The sequence below is a fragment of the Nansenia antarctica genome (genome assembly GCF_963989245.1).
Source record: "Nansenia antarctica genome assembly, chromosome: 10".
Classification (NCBI taxonomy): Eukaryota; Metazoa; Chordata; class Actinopteri; order Argentiniformes; family Microstomatidae; genus Nansenia; species Nansenia antarctica.
The window spans coordinates 36,534,745-36,551,496 of NC_137680.1; the positions used below are offsets into that span (position 1 = coordinate 36,534,745).

Genomic DNA, 16,752 nt, shown 5'->3' on the forward strand with positions numbered 1-16,752 from the left:
CATAGCCTGGCCCCCCCTTACCTGACTGACCTCCTTCTCCCCACCGCCCTACCCGTACCCTCCGATCCTCATCCATTGTTCCCCTCACTGTCCCACCCTCAAACTCAAAGGCTTCGGTCACCGTGCCTTTTCACGAGCTGCACCCCGCCTCTGGAACTCTCTCCCTCAACCACTCAGAGACTCACCCTCACTCCTCACTTTTAAATCCCACCTCAAAACCTACCTGTTCTCCCAGGCCTACAGCCTCCCCTACCCCTAGCCATCTCCCCCATCCCGGCCACCCCGCCCCCCCCCTGGACACGCATACAACCTCCCCTACCCCTACCCATCTCCCCTAACCCTGCCACCCCCTGATATGCATACAGCCTCCCCTACCCCTAACCACCTCCCATGTCCCTACCACCCCTCCCCGTTCGCCAACTCTGTGTTCCATGTTACTTGTTGTTTTTGTGTTTTCCGTATCTCCTATATTGTCAGCGTCTTTGAGCCTCGGAAAAGCGCTATATAAATGTAATGAATTATTATTATTATTATTATTATTATTATTATTATTATTATTATTATTATTATTATTATTATTATATACAGGTGGAAAGGCTTTTTTAAAAGGCATTTTTAACGAACTCCCAGCAGAGTCAAAACACGAAATTCTGTGCTCACTACCTTTTCCAGTTGAACACAAACTAAACTATGTAAATGCTGCTATTGTTTGCAAAGTTACAAGATCCTTACATCACACAATTTTTTTCAAAGGATGCAAAGTAGTCTATAGAGATGTTGTAGTTGATCCCAAAGTCTGTTCAAACCCAGGCAGCGAGACCAGCAGGAAAACACAACTACATCTTCTATAATTCTAACTGGATAGTACTTTGTTTCCAATCATAGTTAGCTAGATTACTTACTTAGCTAGCTTACTTTTACTTATCAAATGTACATTTTGTGATATAAACACTGTCTCCTCTCAGCTGTCTTGCATCGCGCATAGCCCACAGCGCAGAGCGCATATGTCTAATTGAGTCAACTTGTATTATGCTTATCACCAAGTTCTCCCATACTGTGCTTATGGACTAGTATAGTATGTTCATATCAACGGTAATCAAGTGCTTTAGTTGGCGAGCGCCCCTGGTGATGGTAAGCACTCGTAATACGAGTTCACTCGCTGAAACGAGACAGGTGTGCGGGACCACCACACATCTGCCATATCATACCTTCGTCCCACATGTATTTATCATCATATTTTTCAATATAAAACGGAGGTATGATATGGCATATATATATATATATATATATATATATATATATATATATATATATATAGTACATGGCAGTCCAACGCGCCTGTCCCGCTCCAGTTCTAGTAGATTGCGCAACCCGGGAATCGCCGAAATGTGTGGTAAGGGAGCAACACGGGAATCTACCGGCATTTGGCTCATGTGTGAACTCTCTAACCTCTAGACTACCTGCCTCTCTAACATGAATGAATGAATGGTCTTTATTGTCATTGCTACAGTACAGGTACCAAACAACGAAATTTAGGAGGGTGTTAGGAAAGAAAAAAAAAAAAAACTTTAAAAAAACACTTTAAAAAACACATATATCCACTATACTATACAAATAAAACACTGTGCTGTACTCTATGCTATGCTATACCTATTCTAACATTTCCTATTCTCTGAACCTTATGTACCCTAGGGTTGTCATATTGCACATAGTGTTATTGCACATTCATTTAAAGTGTCGCAGTTTGCAGGTTTGAAATGTACACAGTTGTGTTTCAGTATTACACTTGATTTCAATCTAGTAGCTGCCATCAATTTGTCTAGATTGTCCAGGGCCTAGAACCTAGGTGTTTGCTGTGTTCAGGGCCTGAATGGCCCTGGGGTAGAAGCTGAGCTTCAGTCTGTTGGGTATGAGTAGTATGCTAGTATGCTATTCCGAACACAGCCATGGTTTTTGGTATGCCGTGTTGTAATTCATTCTCTTCCTCCCTCTCTCTCTCTCTCTCTCTCTCCTCTCTCTCTCTCTCTCTCTCTCTCTCTCTCTCTGTCTCTCTCTTTTCTCCTCTTCTGCTTCCCTCCCTTTGTTCACTCTCTCTCTCTTTCCCTCTTCCTCTTGACATTCCTCTCTCTCCTCTGTCTCTCTCTTTCTCTCCTCTCTCTTTCTCTCTTTCTCTCTCTCTCTCTCCCTCCCCCTTTTCCTCTTGATATTCCTTTCTCTCTCACTCTCTCTACCCCCCTCCCTCTCCTCCCTCCCCCTCTCCCTCCCTCCCTCTCCCTCCCATTCTTCTTTCTCCTCTGTCTCTCTCTTTCTCTCCTCTCTCTCTCTCTTTCTCTCTCTCTCTCCCTCCTTTTCCTCTTGATATTCCTTTCTCTCTCTCCCTCCCTCCCCCCCCCATTCCTCTCTCTCCTCTGTCTCTCTCTCCTCTGTCTCTCTCTCCCTTTTCTTCTTGATATTCCTTTCTCTCTCACTCTCTCTCACTCCCCCTCCCCTCCCTCTCCAGGTGTAAGAACAAGCTCTACCAGGAGGACCTCCCTCGTACCAGCGTGGTGATCGTGTTCCACAACGAGGCGTGGTCCACCCTGCTGAGGACTGTGCGCTCCGTCATCGACCGCTCCCCCCCCGCCCTGCTGGAGGAGGTGGTGCTGGTGGACGACGCCAGCGAACGAGGTACGCACGCACGCACACACACCTATACACACACACACACCTATACACACACACAGACGCACACACACACCTACACACACACACACAGACGCACACACAGACGCACACACACACCTACACACACACACACACCTATACACACACACACACACACCTACACGCACACACAGACGCACACACAGACGCACACACACACCTACACACACACACACACACGCACGTACGCACACACACACACACACACACACACACACCTACACACACACACACAGACGCACACACAGACGCACGCTCACACACACACACACACACACACACCCCCACACCACGTGTTCCATTGTGGGGGTTTCTCTATCAAGTCTTCCCTGGACTATGTGTAGGGCTGTGTGTGTGTGTAGGGCTGTGTGTGTGTGTAGGGCTGTGTGTGTGTAGGGCTGTGTGTGTGTAGGGCTGTGTGTGTGTGTGTGTGTGTGTGTGTGTGTGTGTGTGTGTATGTGTATGTGTATGTGTATGTGTATGTGTATGTGTGTGTGTGTGTGTGTGTGTGTGTGTGTGTGTGTGTGTGTGTGTGTGTGTGTGTGTGTGTGTGTGTGTGTGTGTGTAGGGCTGTGTGTGTGACTTGCTTCCGGGTGTTGAAGGACGGTAGACGTGCTTCTTGCTCGCTCCCCCCTGCCTATTGCTTTCTTTGCTTTTATTTTATTTTCTTAGTTATCTTTTCTGCACTTTTTTCCCCTATTCTTTGCCTACCATGCCCGCTATCAGTCAAAGTTGTGTGGATCTTTCAAAGAGATTTGACTTATTGGAATATTCTCTCCGGAGCAGACTCTCCGCACTCGAGAATCGTTACGCTAATGGTACTCCACCCACGCAAGCCTTTGAAGAGGATTTAAATCAAAATTCACACTTCCCAAAGCTAACGAGGCAGATGAGAGCTGCAAAATTCACTGGACAGATGAATTATCCCCCGGTGAAACTACTGGAAAAACAACCAAATGAAGTCCTCATTAGCAACAGACAGGCCTGAGCCTTGGACTTGCATGACTGAACAATGCCGATATAAGAGTCAGAGACACCGGTCAAAACGTAGGGAACAAGACAGAGCAGCGAGCTGGCATGACTCCCAAGGCCCGAGATAAGAATACCAGAGTCAAGCCAAGAGATCCCAGGCCGCAAGAACCAGGGAATCACATGACTCCCTGGCCCGCACACACAAGCTCAAGGACACTTCTTCTGCTTCTCCGTGTGATATGCAGCGGATGAAACAGACCTCACCTCCAAAAGATACATTGTTGATTGGAGACTCGGCGATCAGAAACGTAAGAGGTAAAAAATTACATATCCACTGTCTTCCTAACCTAACGGTCTCAGAAATAACAAAAGATTTGGAAGAGACACTGTCTAAAAATCCAGACACAAAGCGTCTCGTATTTCACGTGGGAAAAACCGATTCACGTAAAATGGCCTCACTAGACTTGAGATGTGTTTTTATGGAACTTTTCAATAGACTTGACAAGCTTAAGATTGAAACATTCATCTGTGGACCGCTACCCACTGTTGACAGAGGTAACTTCGAATTCAGCCGCCTCCTAAGCCTCAACACTTGGCTCTCTGGTGTGTACAAACTTAAAGGGCTGAAATGTACTGACCACTGGAGCATATTCTGGAGGCAGAGAGACCTATTCAAAAGAGACGGCCTCCACTTAAACAAATCGGGAGAAGACCATTTAACGAACAACATACTCCTCATAAATTCTGCTCCCCCTTCCCTCGATGCTCTTGAGCCAACTGAAAGGCCTACAACACAGGATTCTTTAGCAGCCAGCTGAATTGTTCACAGTGTATAATCTCCAAGTCTCCCCACAGTCCTGCGATTCATCACAGTTTACAGTAATGGGCCCTCCAAACTCATCACAGCTGGCTAAAATGCGCACTGCAGATGACCTCTCAGTCTCCATAGAGTTGATACCATTGACATTCCTGATATGAAGTTGGGACTCTCAATTCTTGCTATCCCTGTTCATATCAGTAACAGAACAGTTAATCGCAAGTCAGCCCTGTTATTATTATTATACAGCCCTCAAAACCCTGCCACACACAGCCCACACAGAGACCAAACACAAAACCACTCATGCTAGCACTTTTCGATGCCAGATCCTTACCTAATAAGTCTCTCTTAATCAACGATTTGATTAGCTCCTATGATTAGATTTTTTATTTATAACTGAGACTTGGTTAGATAAAGATAACAAGACACCAATTCTTATTGAGTCAGCATCCCCCAATTTTAGAACCTTAGATGTCGTTAGATCCCATAAGAAAGGAGGTGGAATCGCCTCCTTTTTCAGAGACAGTTTTAGCTGCAAACAGACATCATTCAGAGAATTGTTATCATTTGAATATCTTTCAGTTGTTTTTAAATGCGCCCCTCGAATCCTCTTCATAATTGTATACAGACCACCTCAATACTCTACTATCTTTTTCAATTAACTTACGGAGCTCTCCATCATTACTACTGAATTTAACGGTTTAATCATTTCTGGGGATTTCAATATTCATGTAGATAATGTAGAGGACACCAGAGCCAAAGAACTCTCTGTCCTTAGATGTTTTTGAACTTCAACAACATGTGAAACTCTTGACTAACTCTTGACTTGACAAGTATTTCAAAAAAGAGAATGTCGCAAAACAGAGCGCAGATGGAGAAAAACAAACCTTCAAGTCCACTATGATATTGTAACGAGTTCACGCACAGAGGGAGTTGGGACACCAGGAATATAATTCAAGGGCACCACCCGTTTATTTAGCCACACCCTGCGGACAGTCAAATAATAATGATCATCACAGGAAACACAATACTAATAACGCAGAGCCTGAAGGTCTGCGTGCCGCCAGCCTACTCCCCCCCCCCCCCCCCCTGCACGGGAGAGGAAGTCAGCCACGACCATCTGCGCCCCCGGCCTGTGGACCACCGCAAAGTTGCCACTGGACTGGGTCTGGGGCATCTTTACGGGTGAGGTCGGTCAGGGGACTGGCAAGCTCCGTGAAGCCCGGCACGAACTGCCGGTAGTAGCCCGCCAGGCCCAGGAACCGCCTCATGTCCTTCCATGTCTTGGGGCGCGAAGCAGCCACAATCGCCACGGTTTTCTCCACCTGTGGCCACACCTCCCCCCGCCCCAAGTGGTACCCCAGAAAGCGTATTTCCCTCCACCCTATCACGCACTTCGCCGGGTTGGCCATCAGCCCCGTCCGCCCCAGCGACTGCAGCATGGTCGCTACCCGCTGCATATGCTGCAGCCAGACGACAATGTCGTCGAGGTAGGCCGGCGCATACACAGTGTGCGGCCGCAGGACGCGGTCCATGACCCGCTGAAACGTGGCCGGGGCCCGAACAGGAGCGAGGTGAACTGGTATAATCCGGTATGGTATAATGGGTAGGACTTTCAGGCACTGCCTTAAACTGGTTTAAATCCTACCTACAGGACAGAAGCTATTATGTCTCCATTGGCAACTTTGTGTCCAACCAAATTAAAATGACATGCAGGGTTCCCCAAGGATCAATCCTTGGCCCCCTCCTATTCAAGCTTTACATGCTTCCATTGGGACACATCATAAAAAAGAACACAATTGCCTACCACAACTATGCGAATGACATTCAAATCTACATAACCCTCTCACCGAACGACTATAGTCCCATTGACAATCTCTGTAATTGCATTGAACAAATAAACGCCTGGATGACACAAATTTCCTCCAATTGTAATGGTCTACGAACAGGCCTATCTAAAGGGGCTGTTCGTAAGATTCAGCTCATCCAAAACGCCGCTGCTTGGGTTCTAACAAAAAGGAAGAAGTTTGAACACATGAGATCCCTACCAGGGTTTCCATTAGAAAGAATTGGTGCCGGTCAACGTGTCCGGGAAGATTTCAATGCGTCGGACAAACGGGAGAAATTCCGGTCATCATATTAAAATATAATATAGGTGTTTGTCGCAGTGATTAGCTGTTGTGTAGCCTATATATGCCATTTAATGTCTATTTTTCTCAGCCGATACGATTAGATGCGAACTATATCATAATATAGGCTTTCATGATTCGCATGCGCTACTATGGCATATGTCCAGGGCTGCACGCGCGCCACACTGGGCAGCCTAGTCACCTTTGCTACTTTGAATTACGACTGTAGGCTACTTTAAGATGTTTATTTCAATTGCATTAATGGGATTTGAGGATGTAATTGGTAATTTTAAGTATGCCTAGTTTAGCTTTTGATGGCTATTTGAACGGACTGCATCGATGGATCAATGAACGGACTCCACATTACGTTAACTGAAGTATGTTAAATAGTTTCACAACAGTAATGTACGTTTTCTATATTCTCTTTCCAGTTTTACCCTTTTTATCAATAAAACAACGTCATTTCTATAACCACGTCTCGCTGATTGGGAAGGCATTAAGTCTAGCTGCCTGTCAAATCATACTTACTCGGACTCGGGAGTATGAGAATGAGGAGGATGTATCGGGGGGATACACACCCGTGGACTATTTCTCCTTAGTGGCACAAATTAAACACTATAGATAGACTAAATTGAACTAAAATGATGGACACCGACTGAATAACTGAGTGGGGGAAAGACAGGTCTCAAATGTGGAACAATTATAACATTTAATACATAATAAAGATAAAACATACACAAATATATAACATTGATATCCCTAAACTCAAATGTAGTGTGGTATTGTCAACCTAATCTAATCAATCCTAATCTAATGGTACCAGTAGCCCAGGTTGTCGATAGTAGCGCACGTGGAGATGGACGAATGTAGAGGAGGAAAGTTCAATGGAAACTCCCGGAGTAGAAGAGGTAGGCAGGGGGATGTTGTACTCTGAATCTCCCGACTCAGGGCTGGAACGGGCACGGCAGGCTCAATCAATGAACGGGGTTGAGATGGCTAGCGTCCTTTACTAGCCGCATCTCACGGCCCTCGGTGGTCATTCACTGTGCTCTAGCACATCCAAAACACGCAGAACAATTACCTCGACTCCGGTCACTGCAGTGGTTTTATTTAGACTAGATCAAACTAAATTAACTGACGAATTACTCCCTCACAACTACTCCCGAAAGGTACCTTCACTCTCCGCAAACCACAAACTACTTGCGCCGTTGAGAGACAGGGTTGCCAGATGGGGCGGGTTACCGCCGAATGGGCTACTGGGTTTAGCGGTTATTAGCGGACTAGTTAGGCTGTAAATTGGCAAATCCGCTGTTTGTTCATCGCGTAGGCTAGTCTACACATTAATAATAAAATGAAAAAATATAGCCTATATATTCGTCTTTTTTAATGTAGAAGAAATCAGAATATGTGACACATTAATTTTAGCAAATTGTATTCAAATAGTGCTTAGAGGGAATTATTTTCACCGGACATTATGACATTATGACCGAAGAGGTTTAAATATGTCGGACTTCAACAGATTTTACCGGACAAAGACCGGTAATTACCGGTTAACGGAAACCCAGATCCCTACACTGGCTACCAGTCTCTCAGTGAATTCAAAGTACTCCTAATTGCATACAAATCACAAAATGGTCAGATCTCCTCCCACCCTATATTTCCACAAGGGCCCTAAGGTCAGCTGAGACTGAGTGAAAACAAAACACGATGCAGCAGCCTTCAGTCACACTACCGCAACTCCCTGAAGAAATCAAGTTAAATAAGTTAAAAACCTTCATGTTTTGCAGCAGTTATGATTGAACACTAACACTTCTATCAATGTTTTTTATCCATAAACTATTGTCTTATTATGTTTTATCTATTTACTTCTTATATTTGCTTTTATTCATGTCATTTTTATTTTCTTACTATGCTCCTCTTGCTGTATTTTTAAATAATGTATGTACAGCACTTTGAATTGCCCCTGTTGTATGAAATCTTGTCTGTGCGTACTGTGGCTGCCAATCAGATCAGTGTTGTTAATCCCTGTTTGGGGGGAGATGAGGTGTTTAACACCCCCCCAGCAGGATTACACCCTCTATTACCCACAATACCCTCTGATTACCCACAATAATCTCTGATTACCCAAGAATAGAGAGAGCGGAGGCTGAGTGGGTGGAGGGGAGGGAGGGAGGGGAGGGAGGGAGGGAGACGGGAGGGGGGGGGGGGGGGGGGTGGATGAGAGGTGGATGAAGGGTATGACAGGGGGTCTGTTACCACTGAGTGCATTTTAGGAGAGGGATATCACTTACCACTCAGACCACACACACACACACACACACACACACACTCTCTCTCTGAACATACTCTCTCTGCATATTATACACTCACACACAGATGTATTTCATCTATGGCTCCGGTGGCACAAAGGAAACAGTGTAGTGTGTGTGTGTGTGTGTGTGTAGACTTCCTCAAGCGGCCGTTGGAGCAGTACGTGAGGAGGATGGAGGTTCCGGTCAGGGTGGTGAGGATGGAGCAGAGGTCCGGCCTGATCCGTGCTCGCCTGAAGGGAGCCTCTCTCTCCACCGGACAGGTGTGTGTGTGTGTGTGTGTGTGTGTGTGTGTGTGTGTGTGTGTGTGTGTGTGTGTGTGTGTGTGTGTGTGTGTGTGTGTGTGAGTGAGAATCTTAATGCTTTTGCTCTGCGTGTGTGTAATATAATTGTGTGTGTGTGTGTGTGTAGGTGATCACGTTCCTGGATGCTCACTGTGAGTGCACCATCGGCTGGCTGGAGCCTTTACTGGCCCGCATCAGACTGGACAGGTAACACACACACACACACACACACACACACACACACACACACACACACACAAACATACACACATTCACACACCAATGCAGGGCTTAAAGTACTCCGGCACAGTGCCGGATTTCCGGCGCGGGAGAATAAAAAAATAAAATAAAAAACTGCAATTGCGGCATTGCGCCGACGTGGTGGCGGGGGCGCTGTTTCACAAATAACTTAGCTTTCGTGTTTGCTAGCGAAACAGCTGATAGTTGATGTTGACTGCTCAAGGAGAATACATATTTGAAAGTACAGAATGCCTGAGAGCCTTATATTGCATTATATTACATTATATTTTGAATGGCCGTCTGGTGCCTGAATATTGTTTTTTCCTTTACATATATAATGACATTTCCACCATAAATTGATGGCGAAAGGGCACAAATTGGTGCATATCAATTCACCAGAATGCAAGAAATTAAGTGTTTGATGCTCGTTTAAGGACCCCCAGACAGCCCTGCTTCATGGGTCCCCCCCGATGTCAAACACCACTGGTACCACCTCCGCCTCATTTTGAGCCAGGAAAAACCCTGCGTAGTGACGGGAAGCCTTATGGGACGTGGTGCCAAGAAGGAGAATATAAGTGATAGTGGCTTAATAAGTAATCAGTTTGTTCTTTTAAAGACATGTATATATTTTATTCTGTATTGTTATAGTGATAGTGGCTTAATAAGTGATGCAATCAGTTTGGCCTTTTAAAGACATCTAATTTTATTTATTTTTTAGTAAGTATAAAACAGTATTATGAATGAATGAATGAATGGTCTTTATTGTCATTACAGTTTTTCCCAATTGCTAAAACACAAAAGCCAATTCTCTAAACCAAATGACCAGTTCTCTAAACACATTTAATAAAACTAGCTCCCATTTGCCAAAACCATAAACACATTTCACATGAAGACACAATTCACAAAACACAATCCTCCTTTTCTCAAAAATCTAAACACATTTTGTCTTGCTAAAACACAAGTTGCAAAAAACTCTGCTCAAAATGTCAAATTCTCAAATTAAAGCTCATGTGATGCAAAATGCTTGCCACAGTCAGCAAAATGTTAACACAATGAACACACCTGGCTTCATTCATTAAACATAACGACTCAAAATGTAAGACACTTGTTGCAAATGATTGTGGTGTGTGTGTGGTATAGTTCCATAAATAAATAAAAAAACATCACACCCTGAACATTGTTTTCAGTGAGTATTGTTGTGTGTAATGGATCCTCTGTAGTGTTTGCATTGAGTTGTGATACAGTACAGTATTGTACATGTTACGGTACATGTGGGAATACGGTAACATTTTTCAAACCTTTATTTACGTAAAACTCGATAGGACAACAGTGCAACAACTTCGCGGCTGAACTTTAGTAAAAATTCGGACATCATATGCCATTTAAAGGGGGGAAATAGATATCTAAAAATGCATGACTATCATGCAAAATCAGCCTTACTGTAATGTAAAATATGTAATGTTAGATATAACGTTAGACAGGGAGCGCAGATTTATTTTTATGCATGACTATCATACATGTGGGAAAACTAGGGTTAGGGTTAGGTGCTAGGGTTACAGTAAGGTTAGGGTTAGGATTAGGGGTAGGGTTTGAGTTTGAGTTTTGAAGAGAGAAGGTGTGGTTTTGCTTATGTAGCTTTAGAAAAGTGTGTTGTGTTTAGAGTTTTGGGGAAATGGAGGAAAGTTTTGTGAAATGTGTTTTAGCAATTGAGAAAAACTGTAATACAGTACAGGTACCATACAACGACATTTAGGAGGGGGGGCTCCCCTGGTGCTTGGAAAAAGACTAAAAACACGAGGGCCAAGGGTAAAATAAAAAAGGGAAAAGAGCTGGTTTACATAAATAAAGGCTATGTACACTATCTACTATACTACTATACTATACAATAAAACACTGTGCTGTACTCTATGCTATGCTATAAATATCCTAACTTTTCCTATATCTGAACCTTATGTACACAAGGGTTGTCATATTGCACATAGTATTGTTGCACATTCATTTAAAGTATTAATGCATTTTAATATTGAGACATATATTTTGTATTGACTATAAAATAGTATTAATGCATTTAAACATTGAGACAAGAAGTCTTCTGTACCCGCTCTCCCAATATCTCAAACTGTGACCCCCCTCCCCAAGAAAAAGTTTCAGGCACAGGATTTTTTCCCACTTTAAGCCCTGCCAATGGCGGCAAGCTACCATGCAAGACGCCGGCCTGCTCATTGGGACCAATTATGGTTCAGTGTCTTGCACAAGGACACCTCGACATGTGGCCAGCCAGGGCTCGAACCGCCAACCTAGCGATCATTAGTCGCTGGCTCTACCTCCTGAGCCACAGACGGCCCACAGAATACCTGACGTCTTTCAATTAAAGAAAAAAGCACTGTAGAGGTAGAAACAGAGACACACACACACACACACACACACACACACACAATCAATAGGTTTGTGTTGTGCCTGCAGGGGGTGTGTCCTTGTGTGTTTATTTGATGTTTAATTACAGATCCTCTGTCTACTGTCAGCCCTCTGGGGCTCCTGACTGCTGCTGTATAACAGATAAAAGGCCCCAGACCCTGACACCATGTTTATCAGCCTTTAACTGTCCCTCCTGAACCCTCTCAGACCCTCTACCCTCCTGTAGAGACCCCTCTACCCCCCTGTAGAGTCCCCTCTACCCCCCTATTCCTCCTGAAACCTCTGTCCCTCTACCCCCCTGTAGAGACCCTCTACCCCCCTGTAGAGACCCCTCTACCCCCCTGTAGAGTCCCTCTACCCCCCTGTAGAGACCCCTCTACCCCCCTGTAGAGACCCTCTACCCCCCTGTAGAGACCCCTCTACCCCCCTGTCCCTCCTGAACCCTCTCAGACCCTCTACCCCCCTGTAGAGTCTCCTCTACCCCCCTGTAGAGACCCCTCTACCCCACTGTAGAGTTTATCTACTGTAAATAATAATTTGAACAGTTTCTTCCCCAAAGCCACAGCCCTCCTCAATAACTCTGATCATTACACCTTGCACTTTACATGTTTTTGCACTAAGTTGTACAGTATATTTATTCACTCATATTGGTACTGTATATATTGTGTGTCTTGAGTATTGTTGTGTTGTCGTCTTATTGTTGTATGTACTGTAGCTTGTTCAGCATGGAGAATACCAAGTCATGTTCATAGTGCACTGCACATGGGGAATACAGTTGAATTTAATAGAAAATAAAAACGTAGGCTAATTCTTCCTTCCTCTAGCATGATGACTGCTGATGGCCCCTGGCTTGAGCATAGATGACTTTTTCTTGCGATGACTGATGGATAGATGACTGATGGATAGATGATGGATAGATGATTCACTTACTTAGACACATGTGACACAAGCTGGTGCTTGGAATAACCAGTAGCCGAGGTCATTCTTCAGCTCAAGTGATACATTGACATCGGAAAAACGTTGAAGACGATATTAGGGCTGCACGATTAATCGATTTTAAATCGAAATCGCGATTTGAGATGATGCGATTAGCAAATCGCAAAGCCTGCGATTTGGGATACGTTATACAGCGCGTCAGATTCAACGTCAATGAATGCACATGCCCAACAACAACACTGCACGTGAAACGCCCATGTGTAGACGTGTGAAGACGTTTCAGTAGCTAGTAACATTAATGGTGTGGATAAATGGCTTCAGCAGAGCCAGAAGCAACGATTTAGTCCTGAAGAAAAACAGCACTTCTGTTGTAAGTATTTCGGGTTTAGGACGACAGATGTGCAACAAAGGCAGGTGTTGTGCACGACCTGTAGTGGAACAATCGCTACATCCAGAGGCAACACCACAAACCTGTATCAGCACTTGAAAAAGTACCACGGGCAGCTCTATGACGAGTGTACAGTTAGAAACTGAGAGTTAAGTGAAAGTCCCGTAGCCCAGTGTAACGTTAAGCAAACTAGTGTTTTAGAGTCATTTGCGGCTGTTACGCTGTATGAAAAGGGCTCACGAAGGCACCGTGAAATAACCAATTCCATCACGCACTACCTCGCTAAAAACTTGGTGTCTATTAACACTGTGAGCAAGGGTTTAAAAAACTCATCCAAACGCTGGATAAAAGATAATACGATTCCCTCCTGCACATACTTTAGTCATGTGGCCATCCCAGAAATGTACACGGAATGTAGGAAGATACTACATAAATATGTTGTTCCAATTCATATCTTTTAAGTTCTCATCCTTGCATTAGAATTAGAGTAGTTAACAGTTTGATGGTATCATGTGGTAATGCTCTCTGAAATTAGCCCATGATAGAAGGTGATAGACAGATTCATCCAATCACCTGCCAAGTATTTTTTAAAGTACCTGCCCTTTTCCAAACAGCTTCCAATGGAGCTTTCCTAGATGGTTGTGTGAAACAAACCATCTGAGTCAGGTTAGTAATGCTCCATCACATGTTTTAAATCTATTACACTGTGAATCTTAAACTGAAGCTTGACTTTAAATCACCCCAACGTAAGTTAGTTAGTAGTTCTTTCACTCGTAGCTCGGGCTGTGGGGGTGCTAGAGATGGGAGACAATTTGTGCTCCTAAGTCCCCTGAAGACGTACAAACAAACTACACGTTGATACGACCTTCCTAGCCGGAGATATAGCGGCACTTTACAAAAACCTCCGTTGGGTGGCTTTAACATTTTTTTATCGCAATCGCAATATCTGTCCGAAAAATCGCAATTAGATTTCCCCCCCAAATCGTGCAGCCCTAGACGATATACATATTTGAATGTTGGTACACCTCAAACAGAAAATCTGAGAAACGTGTTCTGAATCATAACACACAACAACAGCTGCTAACAGCTAGCAGCTAACAAGGCACGTCATTACCAAAATCTAACTGCATGTTTATCACAACATGCGGATAGAACATCAACATGCTAAAAACACACAACTACACATACAGTGGGGGAAATAAGTATTGACATTTTGTCCAGTAAATGTATTTCCAATGAGCCTGTTCAAGTGAAATTTGCACCAGACGTTTGTATTAACTCAAACAATTCAGACAAAACATTTAAATCCATATGTAAATAAAATGTGTAATAAAGTGGAATGAAACAGGAAAAAAGTATTGAACACACTAACTGAAATGAATTCAATACTTAGTGGAGAAGCCTTTGTTTGTAGTGACAGCTTCAAGGTGCAACTAATCGGCCGCAGTATTCAGGTTTGATTTTTAACCATTCCTCTACAAAGATTATCTTTAAATCTTGAAGATTGCGGGGGCCCCTCTTGTGAATCTGGATCTTCAGATGCTTCCACATATGTTCAATTGGGTTTAAGTCAGGTGATTGACTGAGCCATTCCAACAAGTAGATTTTCTTCCTCTGAAACCAATTGCGAGTTTCCTTTGCTGTTTGCTTTGGATCGTTGTCCTGCTGGAAGGTCCACCCACGTCCCATCCTCAGCATCCTGGTGGATGGCAGCAGGTTCATCTCAAGAATCTCTCTGTACATGGCTCCATTCATTGTTCCTTCAATGATATGAAGTCTGCCAGTACCACGAGAGGAGAAACAGCCCCACACCATGATACTTCCACCTCCAAACTTCACTGTATAGTGTTATAGTGTTCCTTGCCTTTCCTTGCTGTGGTGTTCTGCTTTTTCTTAGTGTGTTCAATACTGTTTTCCTGTTACATTCCACTTTATTACACATAACTTTATTTACCTATGGACTTTAATGTTTAGTTTTTTTTGTGTGGATTGTTTGGGTTAATACCAAAGTCTGGTGCAAATTTCATTTGAATAGGCTCATTGGAAATACATTTACTGGACAAAATATTGATGTGTTCAATACTTATTTCCGCCACTGTAATTAGATGATCACACAGCCCTTGCTTTTGAACACATCCTAAAACGTAAGTTTGCTTACAAGCCATGTATCACTAACCCAGTAGCCTACAGCAGACGAAACAATGAATCCAAATTCACAAATTATTGAGTGTATTTAGTGATCCCAAAACTGTTGTTATAGCGAGTGGGTACTTTAAAACTGTTGTTATAGCGAGTGGGTACTTTAAAAAACATCAAGTTGCATTGTGAAAAATATATACTGTATATATAAACCCCTCAAAAAATGGTCAGAAACGTTATTTCAGTCGATTATTCCTCCCCTTTAATAACACCAATTGGTATTGTATTTTATATCATTGGAAAGCCTGATTAGTCACCTTTACAACAAGGTACAACTTGTAAGGATCATGCATTCGTGGAATGAGCAACACAGCTAAACGTGTGGGTTTCCGATATAAAATACAATACCAATTGGTATTATTAAAGGGGAGGAAGAATCGACTGAAATAACGTTTCCAAACTTTTTTTGAGGAGTTTATGTATATATTGACCAAAAAAACGTTGCTTTCATTTTGAGACACTTTTAGAAGCAGAAGTGGCTTCGGATAAAGGAGTCTGCTAAACGGCAAAAATGTAAAGTTGACGTGTGTGTGTGTGTGTGTGTGTGTGTGTGTGTGTGTGGCAGGAAAACGGTGGTGTGTCCTATCATCGACGTGATCAGTGACGACACGTTTGAGTACATGGCGGGATCAGACATGACCTACGGAGGCTTCAACTGGAAACTGAACTTCAGATGGTACCCCGTCCCCCAGAGAGAGATGGACCGCCGCAAGGGGGACCGCACCCTGCCTGTCAGGTACACACACACTCACACACACACACACACTCACACACTCACACACTCACACACACACACACACACACACACACACACACACTCACACAAACACACACACACACACTCACACACACACACACACACACACACACACACACACTCACTCACACACACACTCACACATAGGGCTGGGACGACGCGTCGACGTAGTCGACGTAATCGACTACGTCAATACTTCGACTTGCGTAATGTGCGTCGGTGCGTCGCAAATAAACAACATGGCTGCGACCAGTTACGAGCGACGTGTCATTGATTTTCAACAACGCTTAACTCGCGCTTTTATTTTGAAGACGCGAAAACGAAACCGAAAGTCTATAATATCAGAATGTGCCTCTTGTTGTCTTTCAGAGTCAGAGAACAGATACCAAACTGCCGACATGTTTGCTATAATTATATTACTTGGCAGTAGGTAGTCATCACTCAATGCTCGTCTCATTTACAGAACTCCGACTGTGCTGTAAAGTGGGTGGAGTATGGACTCCGCACATGCGATAGTATGTTTACTACTACTAGATAGTACTACTAGATAGTAGTATAATCATGCGAGCTTTTATCGACCGGAGATCTCCGACACAGTCGTAC

The 16,752-nt window shown here is 43.8% G+C and overlaps 1 protein-coding gene across 1 annotated transcript in view; it reads left to right on the plus strand.

Annotated features, from left to right (window-relative positions):
* galnt1 (UDP-N-acetyl-alpha-D-galactosamine:polypeptide N-acetylgalactosaminyltransferase 1) overlaps nt 1-16,752 on the plus strand; it is a gene marked incomplete at its 3' end in the record, with an annotated part of 99,368 nt that overhangs the window by 36,511 nt on the left and 46,105 nt on the right. The window contains exons 4-7 of the mRNA XM_080539990.1: nt 2,501-2,667; nt 9,066-9,193; nt 9,342-9,421; nt 15,958-16,128. Of these exons, the coding sequence (XP_080396116.1) occupies nt 2,501-2,667; nt 9,066-9,193; nt 9,342-9,421; nt 15,958-16,128 (546 nt within the window). The remainder of the gene's footprint in view (nt 1-2,500; nt 2,668-9,065; nt 9,194-9,341; nt 9,422-15,957; nt 16,129-16,752) is intronic.